The 20,716-nt window shown below is 45.5% G+C and overlaps 1 protein-coding gene across 1 annotated transcript in view; it reads right to left on the bottom strand.

Annotated features, from left to right (window-relative positions):
* The window catches only part of LOC109289932 (short transient receptor potential channel 7-like), a 96,622-nt gene that overhangs the window by 13,883 nt on the left and 62,023 nt on the right, over window positions 1–20,716 (bottom strand). Inside the window, exons 6-8 of the mRNA XM_019506239.1 lie at window positions 9,478–9,673; window positions 4,065–4,286; window positions 348–428 (exon numbers count right to left, since the gene is read on the bottom strand). Of these exons, the coding sequence (XP_019361784.1) occupies window positions 348–428; window positions 4,065–4,286; window positions 9,478–9,673 (499 nt within the window). The remainder of the gene's footprint in view (window positions 1–347; window positions 429–4,064; window positions 4,287–9,477; window positions 9,674–20,716) is intronic.

Genomic DNA, 20,716 nt, shown 5'->3' with positions numbered 1-20,716 from the left:
CATTGTGTCATGACAAAATGAAATGCTGCCAATGTGAGTCTAGGGCAATGAGGCTATGTGGAGTACTTCTTGCATTAGGTTCAGTGCTGCTGCCTGGATTTAACATGGCAACTGTGTTAGTGTTAAATGCAGCCAATATACCACCATGTTCTCTTAAGCTACCATGAAGTATTTTGGGCACAATCCCACCAGTGCTATTTGCCCTTCATTCCCTCTGATTTGGCACTGGTCATTGCTTGGCCAGTCACAAGATGGGAGCTCGCAGTAAGTCAACAGATTTGATCTTTGCCAACAAGCCCTTTTCACTGCCAGACCTTTAGCTTTGCTCTTGCTCTTACTATTATTACCTGATATCTCGTGGGCTTGTTATAAGCATTCTTCCCAGAAAAATTTTCTGTGTTTCGTGTGCTAGACAGAAAACGAATTTTCTGAAAGTATAAAACATGGTAAAGTATTAGAGTACTGACAGCTTCTCCTCCCCCAAACACACCAGACTTAAAAAAAGGGCTTCCCCAAAGTGTTAGGAAATGCTTCGTTGTAGGCAGCTTGAAGGTCCTGCGGAATAATTAAACCAGCATCTCCAACATCCAATTAATAGGTTGATTAGGGAAGGGGTGGGGGGGAGTAGAGTGAGCTGACCCTCTGATTTCCTATGCACAGAAAAATTACTGGATGAGTTACTGGTCCTCACATCGTCCAAACAAAGAGTGCTTTGATTGTGTACATGACATGCCCCTTTGAGCATGAGCACACTGCTGCATCAAGGCACGGTCCACCTGCCCACATGCACTCTGTCCCCAAGCAGAAGTGGTGTAACTGGTGTAGTGTGGCACTGGTGAGCACCCATAAGCTTTGGAAATGGTGTGCATCCAACTACCACAAAAAACCCGCTACACCACTTTCAGGTGAGAGGTGGTGCATGCAGAGTGAGTCTGGTGCATCTCACGGCCGCTCTCCCCCTAGTCCTAGGCTGGGGCAATGTAACTATGATCTTTTGAACCAGTCAGCGTTAAAAGGCAGAGCTTTGTTAATTATTCTGATAGTTTTGGTCATTGGGACCAACTTCTGAAAATAACTTTTAAAAGAAGAGAAAAAGAGAAAGAAAAGAAAAATTAGTAATCTGACTCAATGGGTATTAATGAGTCATGAAAGCCTGCATGGAAATCTCCTACGGAGGAGACTGTTCAAATCAGAACACAATTTGTTATTGGTGATCCAGCCAAAAAAAAGGTAGTATTCTCGCAGCTAAGTAGTATATGTTCTGTAATCACAGTGAAGCTCTTGATTTTGGAAGCTAGAGATTGGTTTTGCAGAACCCACTAGAGATACGATAGCAAGAGATTTGGCTAACTCTGTCTGTCCACAATATTTGTACCGTCTTGCTATTCAAATGCATGATCCATATAAAACATTTGCAGCTAAACAGTCTCAAAGGGCCAAAACTGGTCTCCAGAGCAGAATAGATTCATAGATTCATAGCTGTAGCGTCGGAAGGGACCTTGTAGATCTTCTAGTCCGACCCCCTGCCCTGGGCAGGAGCGAAAACCAGGCTCAAATGACCCCAGCCAGGTAAACATCAAGCCTCCTCTTAAAGACCCCCAAGGTAGGAGGCAGCACCAGACCCAGACCCCTGTGCTAGGCACCCAGGTTCCCTCTACAGTGCATGGAAAAAGACGGGCACCTCAGAACGGGCTCTGAAATGGCCACTACACTGAGCTGGAAACCATTCACGTCAGCAAGCTCAGCTGGCAGCTGCCTAGACATGGAGAGCAAAAGAGTGTGCTCAAATCTTGGAATACAAAGCCTAAAAGTCGACTTTGGGGTTATATTATGAGAAGTACCAAAATGATTTTAAAAGCTGAAGTCCCATTTTCAAAGTGACTTAGGTGGTGAAAATGTTCACCCTTGATAAATAGATATTAATGGTGGGTTAAGGCATTCCTTCACTATCTTTCAGGTCACCAATCCTTCCGGTTATTTCGTTTCCCATGCCTCAAATACATGATTCTTTAGACAAAAAATGAAGAGGAAAGCTGATCTACTAGACTTCAGTGGCTCCAACATGCCCGTCTACCTGGGCAGTAGGCAGTTTAAGAAGCAAATCAGTTGGTCTTGGCAATTAAAACCAGGGCCTGCGCAACTTAGATATTTTTAGCTTCTCTAGCCATACCTTGGCAGGTGACTGAATGCCCATCCTATGTAAGCATGCTCTCTTAAACTTGCCTAGGGGAAATGCACTCTCAACAAGCACCGGGTCAGCTCTCAGCAATACCGTTATTATGGGACAACGGGACTGGTTCCTGTGCTTTCATTGAGATAGTAAGAGCTCCAAGCTACCCCGAGGGCAGACTGCAGTCCACAGAGGCAAGCCAAGCAGAGTCCTCCTCTGCGTCCCTCTGGCACATGTTCCCCTGCCTGTGTCTATGCTTTTATTTGTTTGGCATTTCCTCTTCAGTCGCTCTCTCTGTTTCCCTCTCATGGTGTGTCACCTCTCCTGGGAGGACCTCATGGTACATCAGTGTCCCTGGTGGGGTTTTCTCTGCCTCTTTTCAGCATATTCCTTTCATCTCAAACGTTTTCTTCTGCTCTCCCACTTGGTTTTCCACCCCCTCTCCTCCACTCTCTGCCTTATTTTGCCCCACCATTCATTTTCTTGGTCCCCATGGGCCAGGTTGGTGGTCTCTCTTTTGCTCTACCCAGCTGCTCCTTCTAGTCAGTTTAGGCTCTGTGAAGAAGCAGAAGCAGCTAACAGGCTTGAGTTCAAATGACCTGAAAAAAATGTGCAGCTATACTCAGATTAAAATTTAAAATCCTGGTCTGATGTGCCCTCGAACATGCCTCATGAATATTAACAACCCCCTTAGACACTGCTGGCAGCGCTGCTGAGGAACATCACTTGAGCCTCCAGCATGGGAAGTGATGTTACCCCTTCCTCCCCCACTCCTGCCAAACCCTGAAACACACCTTTCCAGGGACCACTTCCCAATCTCCTCTTCCCGTTTGAGCAGGGGAAATGAAAGCCACGGCTAGTACAGCTTAAACAAAGCTGTCTCACTGCCTGCTTCTGTTTGCTGGATTTGACGGCCAGGGTAGAGCAGCTGCAGCTGAACTGTGTGCTGAAAAGCTTCAGGCATTTCACTGTGAAGCAAGAGAAATGCCACGAGGGGAAGGAACAGATTTACTTTGGTGGGTTTTTCTTTTTTCTTTTATTTTTTTGTAATTCCAATCAACTTGCCAGGAACATTTTGTCCCAATGACCCTAGGAACAGTTCCTGAAAATAATCATTTCCATGGGAGAGAGTGCTCTCTGATTACACTGACACTTTTTTTTTTTCAGGGGCAAGGCAAGCCGGTTCTGCTGGAAAGCATCTGATTTCTAAGACCTGTTTTATCATGCAGAAGCTCCTTGGTGCTTGGGAGGAGGCTCCTTCACCTTTCTGAAATGTGCCATTTGGCAGGCAGCAAATTTGTGCTTTCCCAAAGCACCCATCTATTCCAAAACAGTGAACAGATGGCAGGTGAGGAAGGACCTATCTGTTTCTGTGAGAGATGAAGGGGGGGAGAGGTCAGTAATTGCAGCTTCAGGTCCTCAGGAGAAATTAATAGTCCCCGTCCAGACTGTGGCTCCCAACAAAGGTGCAATCAGACTCGGCAGGGAAATGCTGATTTTCACATAGTGACTATAAAATTGATTTAGGGCGATGGTGAAAGGAAGCTGGACATAAAAGAGGCAGCATGGTCTGCTGGTGGTTTAAAGTGAAGGAACCCGGCTTCTAGGCTTTGTTCCACCACTGGCTTACTGCCTGGGCCTTTGAATAAGTCACTTCATCAGTTTCCTATCAGAGTTTATATAGATCGCAAGTATTTTAGCAGGTGCCTGTAAAAAGAGGTCCCAATTTTGGCTGGGCCTCTGGGGGTTGCTGTCATACAAATAATACAGAAAAATAGCTTTGACTAAAATGCCATGCAGCCCTTTTGAGTTAAGGATACTTCCCCTATTATCCTTGGAGAATGCCACGGTCCACCGTCAAAGAACATGAACAGCAAAGAGGTGAGTGCCTTACCCGGTGGTTGGAATTGAGCATGCCCATCTCGAGATCATTTTCACAGTTTTTGGCCTTGGATTTGCAGAGTTTTATGAGGCACATTTTGATTCTCATTATGAGATAATAAAAGGATTTAGGGCTTGGCACTAGGTTGAAAGGAGCAGGTAGAGTCCTTCCTTCGTCAAAGTATGAGAGCCATAGTTTGGCACGCGCAAACTTCCACTCCACATCTGCATCCTCCTGAGAGATGGGAAATAAAAACAAGAGCAGCATCAGTATCGAGGTAGGAATGTGCCAACATTGTTCCAGTGGCAGTGAGACTAAGGAGCAGAGACCACTTCGATGGACTGAGTACGAGTCTGGTCTCCCAAGGCCCTTCTCCCTGCTCCAACTTTGACGTGAGTAGATTGCTTATTAGGGCTGTGCAAGGCCTTGGACCATGCTTTGGATCTGGAGAAGCTTTGGATGCTTCGGCATCCAAAGCAGCATGTCTGGATCGAAGTGCTGGTTTTGTTAGGCTTTCTGAAGTAGTTTGGAGCTTCGAAACTGTGAAAGTGGTCGGAAGAGCTTCGGAGCCGCCTCGGAGATCTGGCCATAGGGTACAATGGGGAAACAATAAAATATCTATAACTTTGTTGTTTTTTGTCTGACTTGGATGAAATTTGCAAGGGTTGGTAGACTTTTCAGAGAGCATGAGGTCTGCTATGTTTCATGAAGATCAGTGCAGGGGTTTGGGGGAAACTGCACCCCAAATTCTTGAAAGCAAAACTCCTGTAACATCTTCGTGTTACAACAAAGGGGGGTCAAAACTGCAGGGGTGCTGGCCCCTGCTCAGGCCACAAAGCCTGCCAATTTTCAAGATGATACATGCAGGGGTTTGGAGGAACTGCACCTCAAGCTGCAGACAAGCAAAACTCATGACATGGGTGACACTGTGTGTGTTAGGGTGCAACAGGGTGAAAGCTGCAGGGATGATGGTCCCTGCTGCGGCCACAACACCTGCCAACTGTCGAAGAGATTGGTGCAGGGGGGTTTTGGGGCCTTGCACCTCTAGCTGCTGATGGGCAAAACTCATGACAAGGGTGCTTGTGCAACTGACTGTCTCTGTCTTTGGGTGTGGGAGACACTACTGCAGTTCTGGGTGCTAAGCTACTGTGCTACCAGTTACCAATCAACCATGATTCACTCAGGGGCCAGCTCAATACACAGTTGCTGGCTAATGTAACCAGCTGATTACCATCAATTAGCACCTACAAAACCAGGCTAAGGAGAGGAAAGAATCAATACAGACAATCAACTACCCCAAGACAGAGACAGTCAGTTGCACAAGCACCCATGACACGGGTTTTGCCTGTCAGCAGCTAGGGGTACAGGGCCCCAGAACCCAGCACCCCTGCACCGATCTTCTTGACATCTGGCAGGCTTTGTGGCCGCAGCCTGCCACCCCACTGCGCCTTAACACACACAATGTCACCCATGTCACAAGCCTTGCTTGTCTGCAGCTTAAGGTGCAGTTCCCCCCAAACCCTGCACTTATCTCCTTGAAACTTGGCAGACTTTGTGGCCACCATCCCTGCAGTATTTCCCGCCCTGTGGTGTAACCCACAGACGTGACATGAGTTTTGCTTTCAAGAATTTGGGGTACACTTCCCCCCAAACCTCTGCACCGATCTTCTTGAAACTTGGCAGGATTCATGCTCTCAACAGAAGCTACCACTCCTGTAAGTTTCATCCAAGTCAGACAAAAACCAACAAAGTAATAGATATTTTGTTGATTCCCCATTATACCCTCTGGTAGGATCTCCGAGGCTTTGGAGCTGCTTCAACCAGATTGAAGCAGAAACCCGGTCTGGAGCTCCAGATTGGATCGCTGCCATCCAAAATGACTGATCTGAAGCCGGATTGGATTGCTGCCAACTCGCACAGGCCTATTGTTTATGTCTATATTGTTATGTACATATTGTGCACCTAAATAATCTTCTGGAGTGTGGGGAGTTTTTTAGTGGGGCTTCAAGGGGGAAAGTGAAGTGGGGCATATGTGGGACCATAGGAGACAGAGGCCAACAGCCAGTGGCAACACAGTGACAGAGGAAGAAGACAGCCACGGTCTGAGCTTCCGAGCCAAGTGAATGATGAAGTCAGGCAGCTGCTTTCTCCTGGGCTGCTTCTAAGCAGCACAGTTGATGGAAGGAAGGAGAAGCCATTGGATCCAGCACCCCTGACAGGTCTGCCTTAGTGCAGCAGAGGAAGCTGAGAAGGAACCAACTTATCCTCTATGTCCATCTTCAGCAGCGGGTCCGGCTCAGGGTGTAGTGCAGGGGTGGGCAATTATTTCGGACGGAGGCCTGCTTACTGAGTTTTGGCAAGCTGTTGAGGGCTGTATGACAGGCAGCCAAGGGAAGATAAATATTAATTTTCTAAATTTTTTAGGGGCACCGTGGACCAGATAGAATGGCCTGGTAGGCCACATCTGGCCTGTGGGCCACGTTTTGCCCACCCCCGGTGTAGGGGGAGGTATCCATACTATGTACCCAGCCTTCTCCTTGATGATGATGTTTGCCAAAAAACAGGGGAAGGCCCCTGTGCCCAGTGCCTTAGACAGGCCTATTGCTGTCTTTCAGAGGGAGCTCAGGGAAACTAAATATAAATATTGGATAACTATCCTTCCTACCAGGCCTCATGGATTTTTTTCCGATTAAATGAGATGCTGTTTGAAAACCTCCCAAGCTCCTCAGAACACCTTTGGAGCTGGCAGGATTCAAACAGAGCACCTGGGCAACCCTGACAGGGTGAGCATGAAACTCAGTGACCTTCTGAATCGAATGTCACCTTCCTTCTAGGTTGGCTAATGGGCAAGTTGTGGGAGGTGCCAGTTAAGAAAGGGGTTGGAGAGATCAGTTAGACTCAACAGTTAATGTGTCTGCAGTTTCCTTGCAGGAATATTTGTGAGAAAAAAAGAGGAGAGTGGCCAAAAAAAAAAGAAAGAAAAGAAAGGACTGTACTACAGGGAAACAGCATATAGAGAGCAGGGTGTAATGGCAATGAGGAGAACAGGTGAATAGTTGAGTGTGGTAGATTTTTCAGGGTGTTATTTCTTCCCTATTGTACCACTCACATAGGGCAATGGGGGACCTAGTTATAGACATGTTGGGACTACCCTTACATATCTTACATATGTCACATTTTGGATTCAGTTGACCCTAACAAGTGCTGTACCGGGTCTCCTGAAAACAAGCTTGCTGTGGTCAGCCTATAGGTGCTGTGTTCTGTTTCTCTTTGCATATTGGAAGCATGGCTACAGCCACCTTGCTGATAACTTCGATGCAACCCAAAAAAGCCGTGTTGTGCGGATTCAGAATGCCAAGAGATGGCAAGAATTCTGGTAAAAAATGTAGGATGTGAAATACCTCTGTCCTTTTCCATTCAGGACCATGGTCCTCTTTCTTTGGACAGCAAGGACATCTTCAGTAAATGAAGCACCCATAAAACACGTTCCATATTTTGAGCTTGGCCAAATACATGGGTGTATTTTCAGTACCAAGCAACAAAGAAGCAATCTTGACATTATCATTTAATAATGACTCATGCTTCTAATTAAGTACAGAGATATTTGATGCCTAAGTACCTATCGTTTGATTCACTAAAAATTCCCAAATAGCAGCTCAGGCTTCTCATGTTTTCCAGTAAACGAAAACTAGAATAGCCTATACCAGCTGATTCCTTTTTTTGGTCCTAATGATATTCCTTGTCCTGTTCCATTATATTTTGGTTCAGATCTCTCACATACCATATAAACACATCCGTTTTTCAGTAAAGATGATATCCCCTTATTAGATTGTCAAAGAGAGGCAAGACATCAAGAACTTTCCTGAGGGCAAATGCAAGGTTAGTGCAGTCTGTATGAATCTGAGTGGCATTTATAACTGTATTTAGTTCTTCTGTGCTCAGGACCTCATAGCAGGATCATTTGCTGGGCAAGAGAGGATGATCTTGTAGCTTTTCTACAGCTGTTTTCATTGTGGTATATAAAGCAGACAGTAATATCAATGGGAAAAAGAGTTTTGCCAATACATCTGTGCTACGGTAACATGAATAATGCATGCTCTCTCATCAGTGTATAGCTCTGATGAAACCGCTACGTTGGCAGAAAAGGGCCTGTTACAAATGAAGGCATTGAGCCTAATTCTCCCCTCCTTTACAGCAGTGCATTTCTATTGGCTTGAATGGAGCTATGCTGACTTTGGCCGTTTGGCTTTTGGAGTTGTTTCTGATTGGCGATGTTGGAGCTGTTTCTGATAAAACCTTGGTTCTTATCTTTTTTAATGAGATACTGATAAGATACTGATTAAAATGCTCCTCTTATCTGACAGCTAGAATGATTTTCTTGATGGGGTCATCTGCATGCAGGGCAAAGGGTACAAAAGTAAGGTAGCTCTGACATTTCAACCTAATTGCCGCATACACAGGAATCCATGTAATATTTTCACTGCTGTGCATAAGTACTCAAGCATTACACCAAGGAAATATATGCAGCCCTGGCCTTTTGCATATTTGGGTTCTGAGGGAAGATTAGAGCAGCTAATTAATACAGATTCAACTATAGTAACTTGACATTCATGAAACTGGGACAAAAAAGAGAGGAATCAGCACTGACAAGTGCCCAGGCATTAATCATTCTTCTTGTTTTATTTATCTGAACAAAAATCTGTTTTTCTCTATTTTTATCCAAATAAGCAAATCCAGTCTGCTGATGTGGACAAGACTGGGCAGAGTTGGTTGAAAACCACAAATAAATGTCTGCCAATAGTGATATAGATATAAATATAGATATAGGTTTTAATAATTATTGTGCTCATGCCCCTTTTGTGTCCACTTTTTGTCACCATAAACACAACTGCGTTTTGCTGGCACAAATGTTCACAGAAAATGAATGTCAAGATTGCGCACCTATCTTTTGTGAATATAATTTTAATTTTAAATCTGCATAGAAGAGTATAGGAAGAAGATAGGCCTGTGCACTCAGCCAGTCGGAAACAAGTTAAAAATGCCATGTGATCAATCTGACTAATCACAATTAACCAACAGATGCTTTGAAGGCAATAGTCCAAGAAGTGCTTATGACCAATAGAGAGAATTAAAAAAAATTGTGAACTACTTTTAATAATGTACAAATCTTAGAAAATTGTGATCCAGTCACAGATGTTCAACCAATAAAAGGATATTGAATTCCTTATTTAAATAAGTCACTGTGAATAATTTGCTTACATCTAATACCAGGTGAGAGATTTTTTGGTTGCCACATAATTTTAAAAGCAATAGCCTTCTGTTATACTCTGACATTTTACACGCTGGACCCGTCCACTTCCTGATTTTTATAACATGGCAGTCAATTAAAACTATATATAGAGAGTAATCAAATTGCTTATCTTACCTCAATTTCCTGATAGGAGTTGTTGATCATGGCTATTAACATATTAAGCAGCACCACCACCATGGTAACGTTATAAACTCCATAGAGAACATATCCAATATTTTCAATAAACTTATGATCATACTTCAGCACCACTGATATCACTTCAGACAAGCCAAATATTGACCAGAATAAGGTTTTAAAACTTTCTTCTACCCTAAAAATAAAGCAAACAATCATTTCACAGCACTGTCTCCAGATCTGCAAGGCTCAGTGTTAATAATGAAAGTGGCGCTTTGCCAATATAAATAGGATATCTCCGTGCAGTCATTGCCCATCATTATTCATCACTCTGTGGACTGCCAACTCATATTTCCTGAACTGATAAAGATATATAACTTCCTAACAAAACTATGCAATGATAAGACTTCTTTATCTGCCCCATCTGTTTTTCTCCTTCCTATTTCCTATGACTGTAGACTGTAACAAGTGCTCCCCATCCATGAAGGAGGTTGGGAACTCCCTAGATGACCAGAGAGAAATGAGCCATCTAAAATCTGAGAACTTGCATGGAAGGGCTTATGCACAATAGTTACCCATTTACGTTCTCCCCAAAGCAGGTGGGCATAGGAAAGGGAAAGGAATGGGTAAGCAGATGCTTGATTAGAAACCCCCTGTTTCTGGCTGGCTTCCCAGGGTTCAAAGAATGGCAAGAAATGTGGTGGGAAGAGTTTAGAGGCAAAAGATCACTCGGGGTGGTAAGGTGGGCTCAGACGGACTTGTTGTAATGATCAGTTTGGGGCTAACTGATTAAAAGTGGACCAGAAAGATGCATTGGAGAGGAAGATGTGAAGGGGGAATACATGGACTAAAATGGTGTAGGGAGAGGAGGAATTGTGAGGAGGAGATGGGAGATGTCAGCTGGAGACAAAGCTGAAGTGCCAAAGGGGTAAGGAGAACATGCCTGGATGCAAAGGAAGAGGGGATGACGAGAAGAGGCCCAGGGTCTCTTCACACCCCATGGTGCTTACAAGGGAGGTTGACTACATATTTCTGATTGGTACTGTGGCCTAATCCTGACAAGACCGTTGATAAAGTAGCTAGGAGAGACTTACCACAAGTTGCCCTAAGGAAACAGTAAATTTGTACCTGAGCTGTGTCTGCCGTCAGTCCCACCCTTTATAGCAGCACAAGGCATTCATTTCTAGCATCTGAAGCACAATGAAGAGCCACTGGACAGTGATTGCACTACCTACAGCAGCAGCAACTGGGCATTATCTCTACCATAACCCATTATACCAGCTTCTCTCATTCGCATACGCCAGTAAGGTACTTATGCACTTTATGTGCGACATTGCCTGTGGGTACAAGTCCACTGGCTTCACTCCACACCAGCAATGATTCTGTCTTTGGAAGCTGTTACACAGCAGTTAGCACTTCAGTTGGATGGCCTTTCTTTTTCTGTTCTGCTGCCATGTTACTCAAAGAGGTCATGTTGCTTGCCAATACACATCAGTCACTTTTTTCCTTTACATTGTATATCCACCCTAGAAATTACGTCATAATATGGATTGACTTCAGGTACCTGCAGGACGGAGTTTCTGGGTTCAGACAACTCTTGCTATCACATCATTTTGAGCTAGCAGGAGACAGCACTTTTCCCTTTGGCAGCTATTTCCCCTTGTTTAAATACTCCCACTTTTGTTTTTTGCATCGAGCTACAATGAATAGTAACTGCCATTCATAGGCCCAAGTACTTAAATAATACAGGTGAATGTATAGTCCATTAAATATTGTACTTTCCACTTAAATAACATTTATAAATCTTAAATCATTGGCTTTGAAGCCCATCATCCAAGTCACTTATCAGGCTAATAAAAGGTTGTAACCACCAACCTTGATCCCTGTAGCACCCTACTATTAACCTTCTCTTTTAATTTGGAAAGGCTCCATTTGTTTTCTCCCCTCCAGGCATTTTTTAATACAACGTGTCAACTCTGCTCCTTTCCCCCCCCCCCGCATCTGTTCTGGATTGTTGCCATGTTCTCTCTGAAAACTTAATTACTAGCTGCCCACGGCCCTGGCAGCACAGGTGCTTTGCAAAGCAGAGATTTCCTTTCCCAAGGTGAAAACAGACCAACTTATTCCAGCTGTGCACTTCATGGTCTCAGGTTGCAGCAAGGGAAGTTTAGATTAGATATTAGGAAAATCTTTCTCACTAGGAGGGTAGTCAGTCAAACACTGGAACAGGTTACCCAGATAGGTGGTGGTATCTCCATCCTTGGAGGTTTTTAAGACCTGGCTAGACAAAGCCTTGTCTGGGATGATCTAGTTGGGGCTGGTCCTGCCTTGAGCAGGGGGTTGGACTAGATGTGACCTCCTGAGGTCCCTTCCAGCCTCGTTTTCTAGGATTCTGTGAATATTCTATCACTAAATTGATCACAAGGTCAGAATAACATCCCTATTTCTCAGGAAGCCCATTGCCTTTCTGCATAGTGCTGACATTGCACAGTTCCTTAGCACAAGTTAAGGGGAACATGATTTTTGTTACAATTTTGGGCACACATCACTAGAAAGAGGGACTTGGGGGCCAGGCTTTGAAAGTTTCTGAGGCTCAGCTGTGTTGATCCAATGTCACACTTCCATTGAAAGTGGATTTCACTTTGGTTGCCCCCTTGCCCCTCGAGTCACCTGCTAAACCCCTTCTCTTCTTGGATGCTGCACCTCGTGGCTGGTTCTGGGATGAAAGAAACAGAACCGATGTCGAGGATGTTATCTGAATTCCTGTTTTAAACCTCAGGGTGGAGCAGAAGCCAGTGGATGCAGGAAGGGCCTGTGCTATCTTGGACCTACCTAAAGAAGGGAAACACAGTTCGCTGTGCTGCGATGAGGAAAGCCAGCTGGCTGAATAATATTTTGGACAGCTGGAAGAAACAATGCAACCCGGAGAGCTGTTTCCAAAGAGCACTGGAGTGCAAGCAATTGCTTTATGAAACAGGGAGGAAGGGATTATGATGCTAGTTGGGAGACTCAGGTCCGGTGTCTGGTTCTGCCACCAGTTTCCTCCATGACCTGAGCGCCCGAGGAGGTCCAGCTTTCTCCCCCTGTGCAATCCTTACCCTCTGAAATCCCTCGGAGTTAGCATTTAGATGCTGTTAAAAAATCCCCCTCTGCACCAAAGTGCATCTTTATGCCCTTAAATAGCTTTAAAAATCTAGTCCTCAGTTTCCCACCTGTAGGAAGTACCTACTTCCCTATGTCCGGGGGACACTGTGAGGATAAATACATTCAAGATGTGAGAAAACCAGATCCTCTGGCATAATGCCCAGATTCTCAAGGTCTTTAGTTGAAGTTAATCGGTATGAGGTGAATAAATAGCTTAAAGCATCTGGGCCATAGCGAATGGTGAGAGAACGACATTTAAAGTTGTAATTATTCAAAAGTTATGTCCTGTGGCTCTGTTGTAAGAAACCAGGATTATTTTGCATCGGTCACTGAAAGGCTAAAAACAAACTCTGGAGGGACTACTCCTGGAAGAGTTGTAATCCCGTATCCAGATGAAAACATGGTAAACCTGTGAGCCTCCCTATTGATTGATTGGGGATTTCAATATCCAGCAGTGAACGCAGCTCCAGAACCCTGCCTTCTCATGAGGCAGGGGAGTGTTTTACTCATTTTACAGATGAATAAAGAACCAAAACACCAGGTACTTCATCCAGGCTGGCACAGTAAAGATTGGAGGAAAAAGGATCTGAAACCTGGATGATGCCATCTCCTGGTACGGCTCCTACACTACTCCCCGTCTCCCTTGTTACAAAGGATTTGAATGCACAGGAGACATTTCCCTCTCAATACACACATCATTCCCATAAGACAATTTGATGCTTTTGCAGTGAACGCCTAAAGAACGTGTGAGATAATATAGCTGCATGTTGACTTTGATACTCTATGCACTACTTTCTTCTCCATCCGAAGAGATCATCACACAGCCCTGACTTCATGGGAATGTCGCCTCTATTATTTCTCTGCTGACGATCATAGATCACGATGACTTCAAATTGAGCTTTTCTCCACAAACTGGACGCACTTAGCACTTCCAAAATAGCATGTAATAAATAATATATAAAAAGGAGTACTTAAAGAAAGCCAAAAAAACCAAATCTCCAAATAATGATGAAAGTGAACAGTGCCATGTACATTTTGGGTAGAAGAAAAAATCCTCACATATACACTGTAGACTTCAACCTGATTTGTGCTGCAGAAAGCAGGGCAAATGTTATCAGTCTTGCTTCCAGTTCAATTTTATTTGTACAGCATGTTCTTCATGATGGACTCTTTCAAGACCTGAGTTTTGTACACAGCAGAACACAAACAGATAAACACCATGGAGGACTGTTGCCACTGTCATGGAAGTTGCATGCTTCCCAGCAAGCTTTCTTTCTGCATTGCTAGATGTCAGTTAGCTGAACAAAGCCAGTATTTACCTGTCTAAAATTAATTTGCAGCAAGATGCACTTTGTTTCTTCTGCAAAAGGCATATGTAAATTCAAGTGACAAGAGCATGCTTTGCACGCTACCTCGGGTTCATAAATCACTGATATACTAAGTTCCTCACACTGCATAACACATGAGATTTGGAAAGCACAGGTAATCAGTAAGTCACACTGACTATTCACTGACCGTTACGAGCCTAGCTAAGAAAACTATTCAGAGTCAACCATGTTTGGACAAATTGAACCTCTTTTTCTGCTTACAAATTGCCGCTGGAAAGCTCTGATTAGTCTCAAATGCTTCCAGCCTTTAGCACTATTCACCAAGAAATGTCCCTAAATAGTTGTTTATCTGCTAAGATTTCCTTGTGGGTAGCCAGTATTCATTGTGTTATGATCCAGGCTGAAGGCAATGCCTATTCAAGGTGGATACAAAGTCCTGCAATCCTTTTTTTGTGTTGTGAGTGGGTGAGGAGTCTCTTTAAATCAGTTTCCAGTGCAAGCGTTTGCATTTTCACATTCCAGGACTTTTTCCCATACATTTTTATTATATTTGTTACAATCACATTCATAGATGCCCCAGCCAGGAAATGCATTCAGTAGAATTTTTGCAAAAAAACCAAAAAAGCAATCACAAATGAGTTATGATTGCAGCAAAAGGTAATTCACTTGTTTCTTCTCCTGGGTGAATTTTCACAGGAATTGTTTGAAATATTTGCTTGCTATAATTATTAGTTCCTCCTCCTCTTCATGAGTTAGCTGGTACCACTTGTGATTTCCTGAGACACCTGAACAAAACCCACTGGCAGTTCAGGGTGTTATAGGAGGAAACAGTTGTATGATGTGCAGCTGTCTTGATACTTGTACACAAGAACATACGAAAAGCCATACTGGTTCAGACCAGTGGTCCATCTAGCCCAGTATTCTCGGCCTTTTGGCTAAGACCAACTGTACTGTCCTCTGCACGATGTTACTTGAACCCACAAATCTACAGCAGCGTGGCTTCCTTGTGTGGTGGGACCTTTGTATCTCCTTCCCTCCATAGGCACTGTGCTTTTATCTTCTCTATCCCCCACCTTAACCCAGCTCTGGGCTAAGTAGGCTACACTGTCTCTGTAATGTAGTTGTGTCCTCCCCACGCCCCCTCCCCATACCTATAGCCACTCTTGTGTGGGTTTGACATATCCCCTTCCACCCCTTCAACTTCGTAACTTCCTTTTAACATGCACTAATAAACAAAATCTGTCTCCAACAGTGGTAGAAATGCGATAGAGGCAGAGTACTGAACCATATATTTCTAGAGTGTTCTATCCCCTATTCAGTATTTCCCCTGGTATCTACCCAGGGTGGCTGGGATCTGAAACCAACTTCCAAGGGAAGTGGTGCTCGCTCCTACCCTGGGGGTCTTCAGAAGGAGGTTAGATAGACACCTTGCCAGGGTCATTTGACCCCATCATTCTTTCCTGCCCATGGCAGGGGGTTGGACTTGATGATGTGCTCAGGTCCCTTCCAACCCTACCAACTATGAAACTATGAGAGATGCCAAAGGAAACATCTCCGACCATTCTGTTCAATATATCTATCATCCATGAATTTATTCAGTCCCTTTTGGAACCTGGCTATGCTATCTGCCCCATCACCTCCTGTGGCAATGAGTTCCATAAGTTAACTACACATTGGGCACATCTACATGAGATGCTTAACTTCATATTAGCATAGTTTACTGGGAAGTAAGCATAAGCATCTGCACGTGCACATGCTTACTTCGAGTAAACCTCTTGAATACCAAGTACATTTTCTACCTGCCAATGCAAGTGGCTAATTTACTCAGCATTAGTAATGGCACTGTACCGCTCATGTAGACACCTGACCGGAACCAATATCAATGTTTGCTTCCAGTCAGTCAAGAGTCAGCTCCCTGCCTGCTACCAGGGCAGGCTCTGCCACAGCAGCCCAGGTGGGGTCTATGCCCCCTGCCCTGGCAGCAGAGAGCTCCAAGCCCCTGCCCCCAAATCGTGATTGGGTTGGGACATAAGGGTCTGCAAGCCCAAGCCCCATGACTGCAAGGCTCAGGCTAAGAAATAAGCATCTCCCAGGAGTGTCTCTGTGATGGCAGAACCCAGGCTGAGAGATCAGCAGCAGCCCCATGGTTGCAGAGCTGGTGCTGGGAGCTCCCTGCTGGCCGGGGCTGGGAAATGTGTTCCCTGCTCAACTCTGCAAGCACAGAGCTGGGTGGGGGGTGGAGGGAAGCTCCCCAGCCTGTTCCCCCCCCACCCCTCCAGCTCTGAAATCATGAAGCTGCAAGGGGAACAAGTTCCCCAGCACCTGTCCTGTGTGTCTGGGGGCAATGTCTCCCTGCTCCAATTGTGGAGCAGGAGATGGCAGCTCCCTGCAAGGGGACAATTCCCTGCCCAGCCTGGAGCTGGCTGAGACCTGCCCCTGAGCAGGACAGTTCACAGCCAACCCCAGGTTGTACAGGGAAGCGTGTGAAGCCTGGAGGTGGCTGCGGACTGTCCTGTTTTGGGCAGTCCCCAGCAAGCTCTGGGCTCCACATACAGACTTCCCCGTACAGCCCAGGACTGGCTGGGAACTGTTTCGGTCAGGGGCAGGTCCCAGCCCCATGCCCTGATTGGGTGATGGAGGCACAGGGCTTGGAAAGAGCTGCAGGGGAGGGGCAGGTCCCAGCCCCCTGTCTTGATCTACTGGTGGGGCACCTAGCAGCGAGCTAACTGCTAGTTGCCCCATGGTGGATCAGGGCACGGGGCTGGGACCTGCCCCTCCCCTGCAGCTCTTTCCAAGCCCCATGCCTCTGCTGAAGGAACCAGGGCCAGGAGCTCCATGCTGCCAGGGCAAGGAAACACTGTCCCTGCCCCAGCAGCAGGCAGCCCTCGGGAGCCAGGAGGCAGCTGTCTCCTGGCCAAGTGCTCCCTGCCAGTCCCTGGGCTAGCACCCAGGGGGACCTGGGGCTCCCACAGGTGGCAGCAGGGACCCATTGCAGGGCTGCATGGAACTGGAAGCAAATTTTCTCCATAATCTCTGTATGTGTAGACACCTACCCCAAAACTCTTACTCCTCATTATTTTACTGCACAGTAAATCTAGCCTGGAGTAAATGCACGTGTAAACTTGCCCAGTGTGTAAAAAAGTACAGAGATACTGTAGATTTACCATATTGTTTAAGGTTCTGAGGTTTCAGTTCAAGAAGAGCACAAGATAGACCTGATCTGTTCTGTGTATATATATATATTACTTGGAAAGGGCACAGCCTCTGGGCACCTTGATATTAATTCCTACGAAGAACAGCAAAGCCGAAGTGTGGACTGTCTATTGTTGCATATTTGGACCAGTGTGACTATTTCTAATCCCAGTAATTGCAAGGTGACAGGGTTTCTGATCCTGCAATCTGTGGGGCACCTTAACTGGCATGAAGCCTCATTAACTTCAGCATGAATCCATGTGAGATTCCAGCTCTTGGAACGGATCTTACTCTGGGATTGGGGCCAAATGTTTCAACTCACTACTTCTAATGGCTTGATCTGCTCTTCAGGCAGCCTCCACCTATACCCTGCTGTCGGGACACTTGGTAGCAACATAAGAGACTGCTGTCTCATGTCACTAGAATTTTACATCCTAATTTAACTGTTGACTTTTCTTCTAATTTTGTACATGATTTGTGTTCATCCAGTAGGCCATTACTAACAATACAAACTCCTTACAGTCCCTTGAAGGTACATAATTATTGTTCAGAGTGTTCAAAAGATTTGAACAGAGGAAAGAAGAGCCTTTTAATTCCCCTTTAAAAGGGCATCTCCCTATCACTGACACATCCCAGGTACAGCCTCATCTTTCAACCTTTATTCACACAGGTAATCCTAACACACCTCTAGGAAGTTATCACCATTTCAGTCCAAGCTGTTTCCCATTTACCTCAAGTGAGAGTAGAGGGCATAAAGGGAACCTGATCATTAACTAAGCTCTTCAGTAAATTGCTTCATGGTAGCATTGCATCAGAGACTGTCAGAAATTCATTAGCCAACTCTTTTGGAAACATGCGCCCATGGAATACCATAACTGACGGCTATGATCCCCGAAAGGGAGGGAGGTATTCACTCAGCTGTTGATTAACTCCTGTGCTTCAAGGGCATATTCTTCTATTCAAACGATAAGTGAGTTGCTCCCTGTGTCTCCAATTCTCTTTTACCTTGTTATGGAAAACAGATCAATGTAATTGCATTTTGTGCCTATAAACCCCTCCATTAAAATGTATCCTGAGGTGGCAGAGGAACGCTATAAGGCACATTTTCCTTGATTAGAAAATTTTAAATCAACTTTATAAAGCACATGTTATACTAGACGGTAAAGTAATAGCATTGGATCCTAAGTGTTGGGAGGAAACAGTCACTCAGATAAGACAGATATTAAACTGGGAAGGTCAGTTCCTCGTAGTAGGGCTAACAGCAGAGCCTATTTCCCACTGTGTAATGGGTTACATGAATGCCACATCAAAATGCCAGTTCCTGCCTACTCTGTCTTACGTTAATGCTGTAGTATCAACTCACTTAACCCTTAAATACCATGGTAGGGGTTGGCTTAGATTAGATCCATACGGGGGAAATTGTTATATAATATGGCTCATACTCTTCTCTGTCTTGCATCAGAAAGGAGGTTGTGGATCTATTGTTTAATTCCTCTCCTGTGCAGGGGGAAAGCTGCAGTGTCCTTAATTTTTACCCAGGTAGCTTTATTTATTTCATTTTTTTTTCCTATCAAGGGTTGACCAGAACATCTGCCCCCTGCTAGTCTGGGGCATAGGATCCCCCCCATCACCCTGTGCATGCCCAGAATCCACAAATGCATTTCCACAACCTACTGACTCCAGAGGTGAATTCCTTGCTGTATTGAAGTCAGTAGCAAAACTCTGGCTGATATGAGAATTTCCATTCATGGACCTTTCACAGAGGAGCCAGGAAATAATACTCCTTTGGGAGGCTGGTGGTCTCCTGAGTGAAACAGCACAATACATTTGATTACAGCTGAACTACGGCACAGGTACAGCAGCAGAGGTTAATAGCAGCACAACTCCCAAGGGATCCACGCTGATGCATACGCAGGGAGATGTGTGGAGAGGTCAGTTCCCATTCTGCCCTGGGCCTCAAGTGCAAAGTATGTCCTTGAGGTTTCTAGTGTGCACCTCAAACTGCTTCTGCAAAGCTCCACACCTTTCTATTTGAACAAGGCATTCATCTGAAACTCAGCGTCTTCATTGCTCTGGGGTTTTCCTAACCCTTCCTGCTATTTCTGATGTGAAAGGGGCTATGTGTGGTCCAGAGTTATTGCAGGCCAGCATGCAGGAGTACGGGTGGGTTGTGCCATATCTAGTCTGATGGCAGCAAACATGAATTTAGCCTGCATGCCTAATCATCATATCAATCTTCTAATTCTGAGGTCCCGTTTCTCAGGTATAGTCCAATTGTTCAGTCTTTGCAGCTAGGATGAAGCCCCCTGAATATTCTCCAACGGTAATTTTTCCTGCCATTCAACAAGTACACTAGTTAATTAATGGTTTGTGGCAGAATGTGAACAACACACACCCAACATCAAGAAGTGCAGACAATCTCCACCTTTTCATGGATGTTGTTGATTTATTGGATGGTCACCAGAGGGAGATCAAGAGATGCTTAGTCTCCAGCTTTCCTTGCTTGTTATAGTCTTCAGTGTGTGCTCGGTTAAGAAAAGCACATTCTTGACTGAAGGAATGCAATTCCTGCTCCTATCCCTGTGCTATTTCTGCTTCTCCCTGAATGATTTATTATGTTGGGTTTCTGGGAATTTTTTTTTTTTTTTGAGAAATTCCTCAGTAACACTTCCTAAATATTTGTCTCTGAATATGCAATGCCTGGCAGAGCAGCTGCATTCAGCTGTGGCATTTCAGCTGCATGAGTAATTGAACTTCCCCCTCGTTGTACCTACGCTTTGGCACAAGTAGCTTAGAGTCTAGGAACATAAATTAGGGTTATGCGAAGCTTTGGCAGCTGATTTGATTCAGAGGAGATTTGGCTTGATTCAGCGGCCAAATCTCCAAATCCGAATTGAATCGGGAGACCAATTAAAAGGTCAGAATCAAATCAGAAGCCTCTGAATCTATTTGGAAAAGATTCGGCCATAAATTAAACAGGCAGCAGTCCTCACCACTCTGGACAAAGCTGCCTTCAGCTGGTAAGTCTGCTGTGGTGAGCAGAGGGGGGAGGGAAGGGGGTGGGGGGGGGCAGATCAACACTCCCACAGCAGGGACGGATTGGGGCTGGGGCTGGGACAAGCTGTCCAGCCAGGGTGGGGGAGGGCATTGGGATGCAGGCATGGCAGCACTGGGAGCAGGGGCTATGCCCTGCTGCCACTTGCCCAGCCAGGGGAGGAGGGCACAATACAGGCATGGCTTGCTCCAGGCAGAAGGGGGCAAGCAGCAGCAGGGCATAGCCCCCACTCCCAGTGCTCTTGTGCCCGCATCCTGTGCCCCCCACCCTGGATGGGTTATGCCCTGCTGCCGTTTGCCCACTTCTGCCCAGAGCAAGCTGTGCCTGTATTGCGTCCCTTCCCCACCCCATCTGGATAAGTGGCAGCAGGGCATAGCCCCCACTCCTAGTGCTGCCTCACCTGCATCCCGTGCCCCCACCCCCTTCTCCGAGTTTGGCACCCTCCCACCACCCTCTCTGAGTCCCGTGCCCCCCCCCCCCCAACGGGGCGCTTGTTTCCGCCCCCCCCCCAAACCCCCCC

Source organism: Gavialis gangeticus, unplaced genomic scaffold (genome assembly GCF_001723915.1).
Source record: "Gavialis gangeticus isolate Ggan-Ray unplaced genomic scaffold, GavGan_comp1, whole genome shotgun sequence".
Taxonomy (NCBI): Eukaryota; Metazoa; Chordata; order Crocodylia; family Gavialidae; genus Gavialis; species Gavialis gangeticus.
The sequence above is the reverse complement of the archived record's forward strand: the minus strand, read 5'-3'. Positions and strand labels throughout refer to the sequence as shown.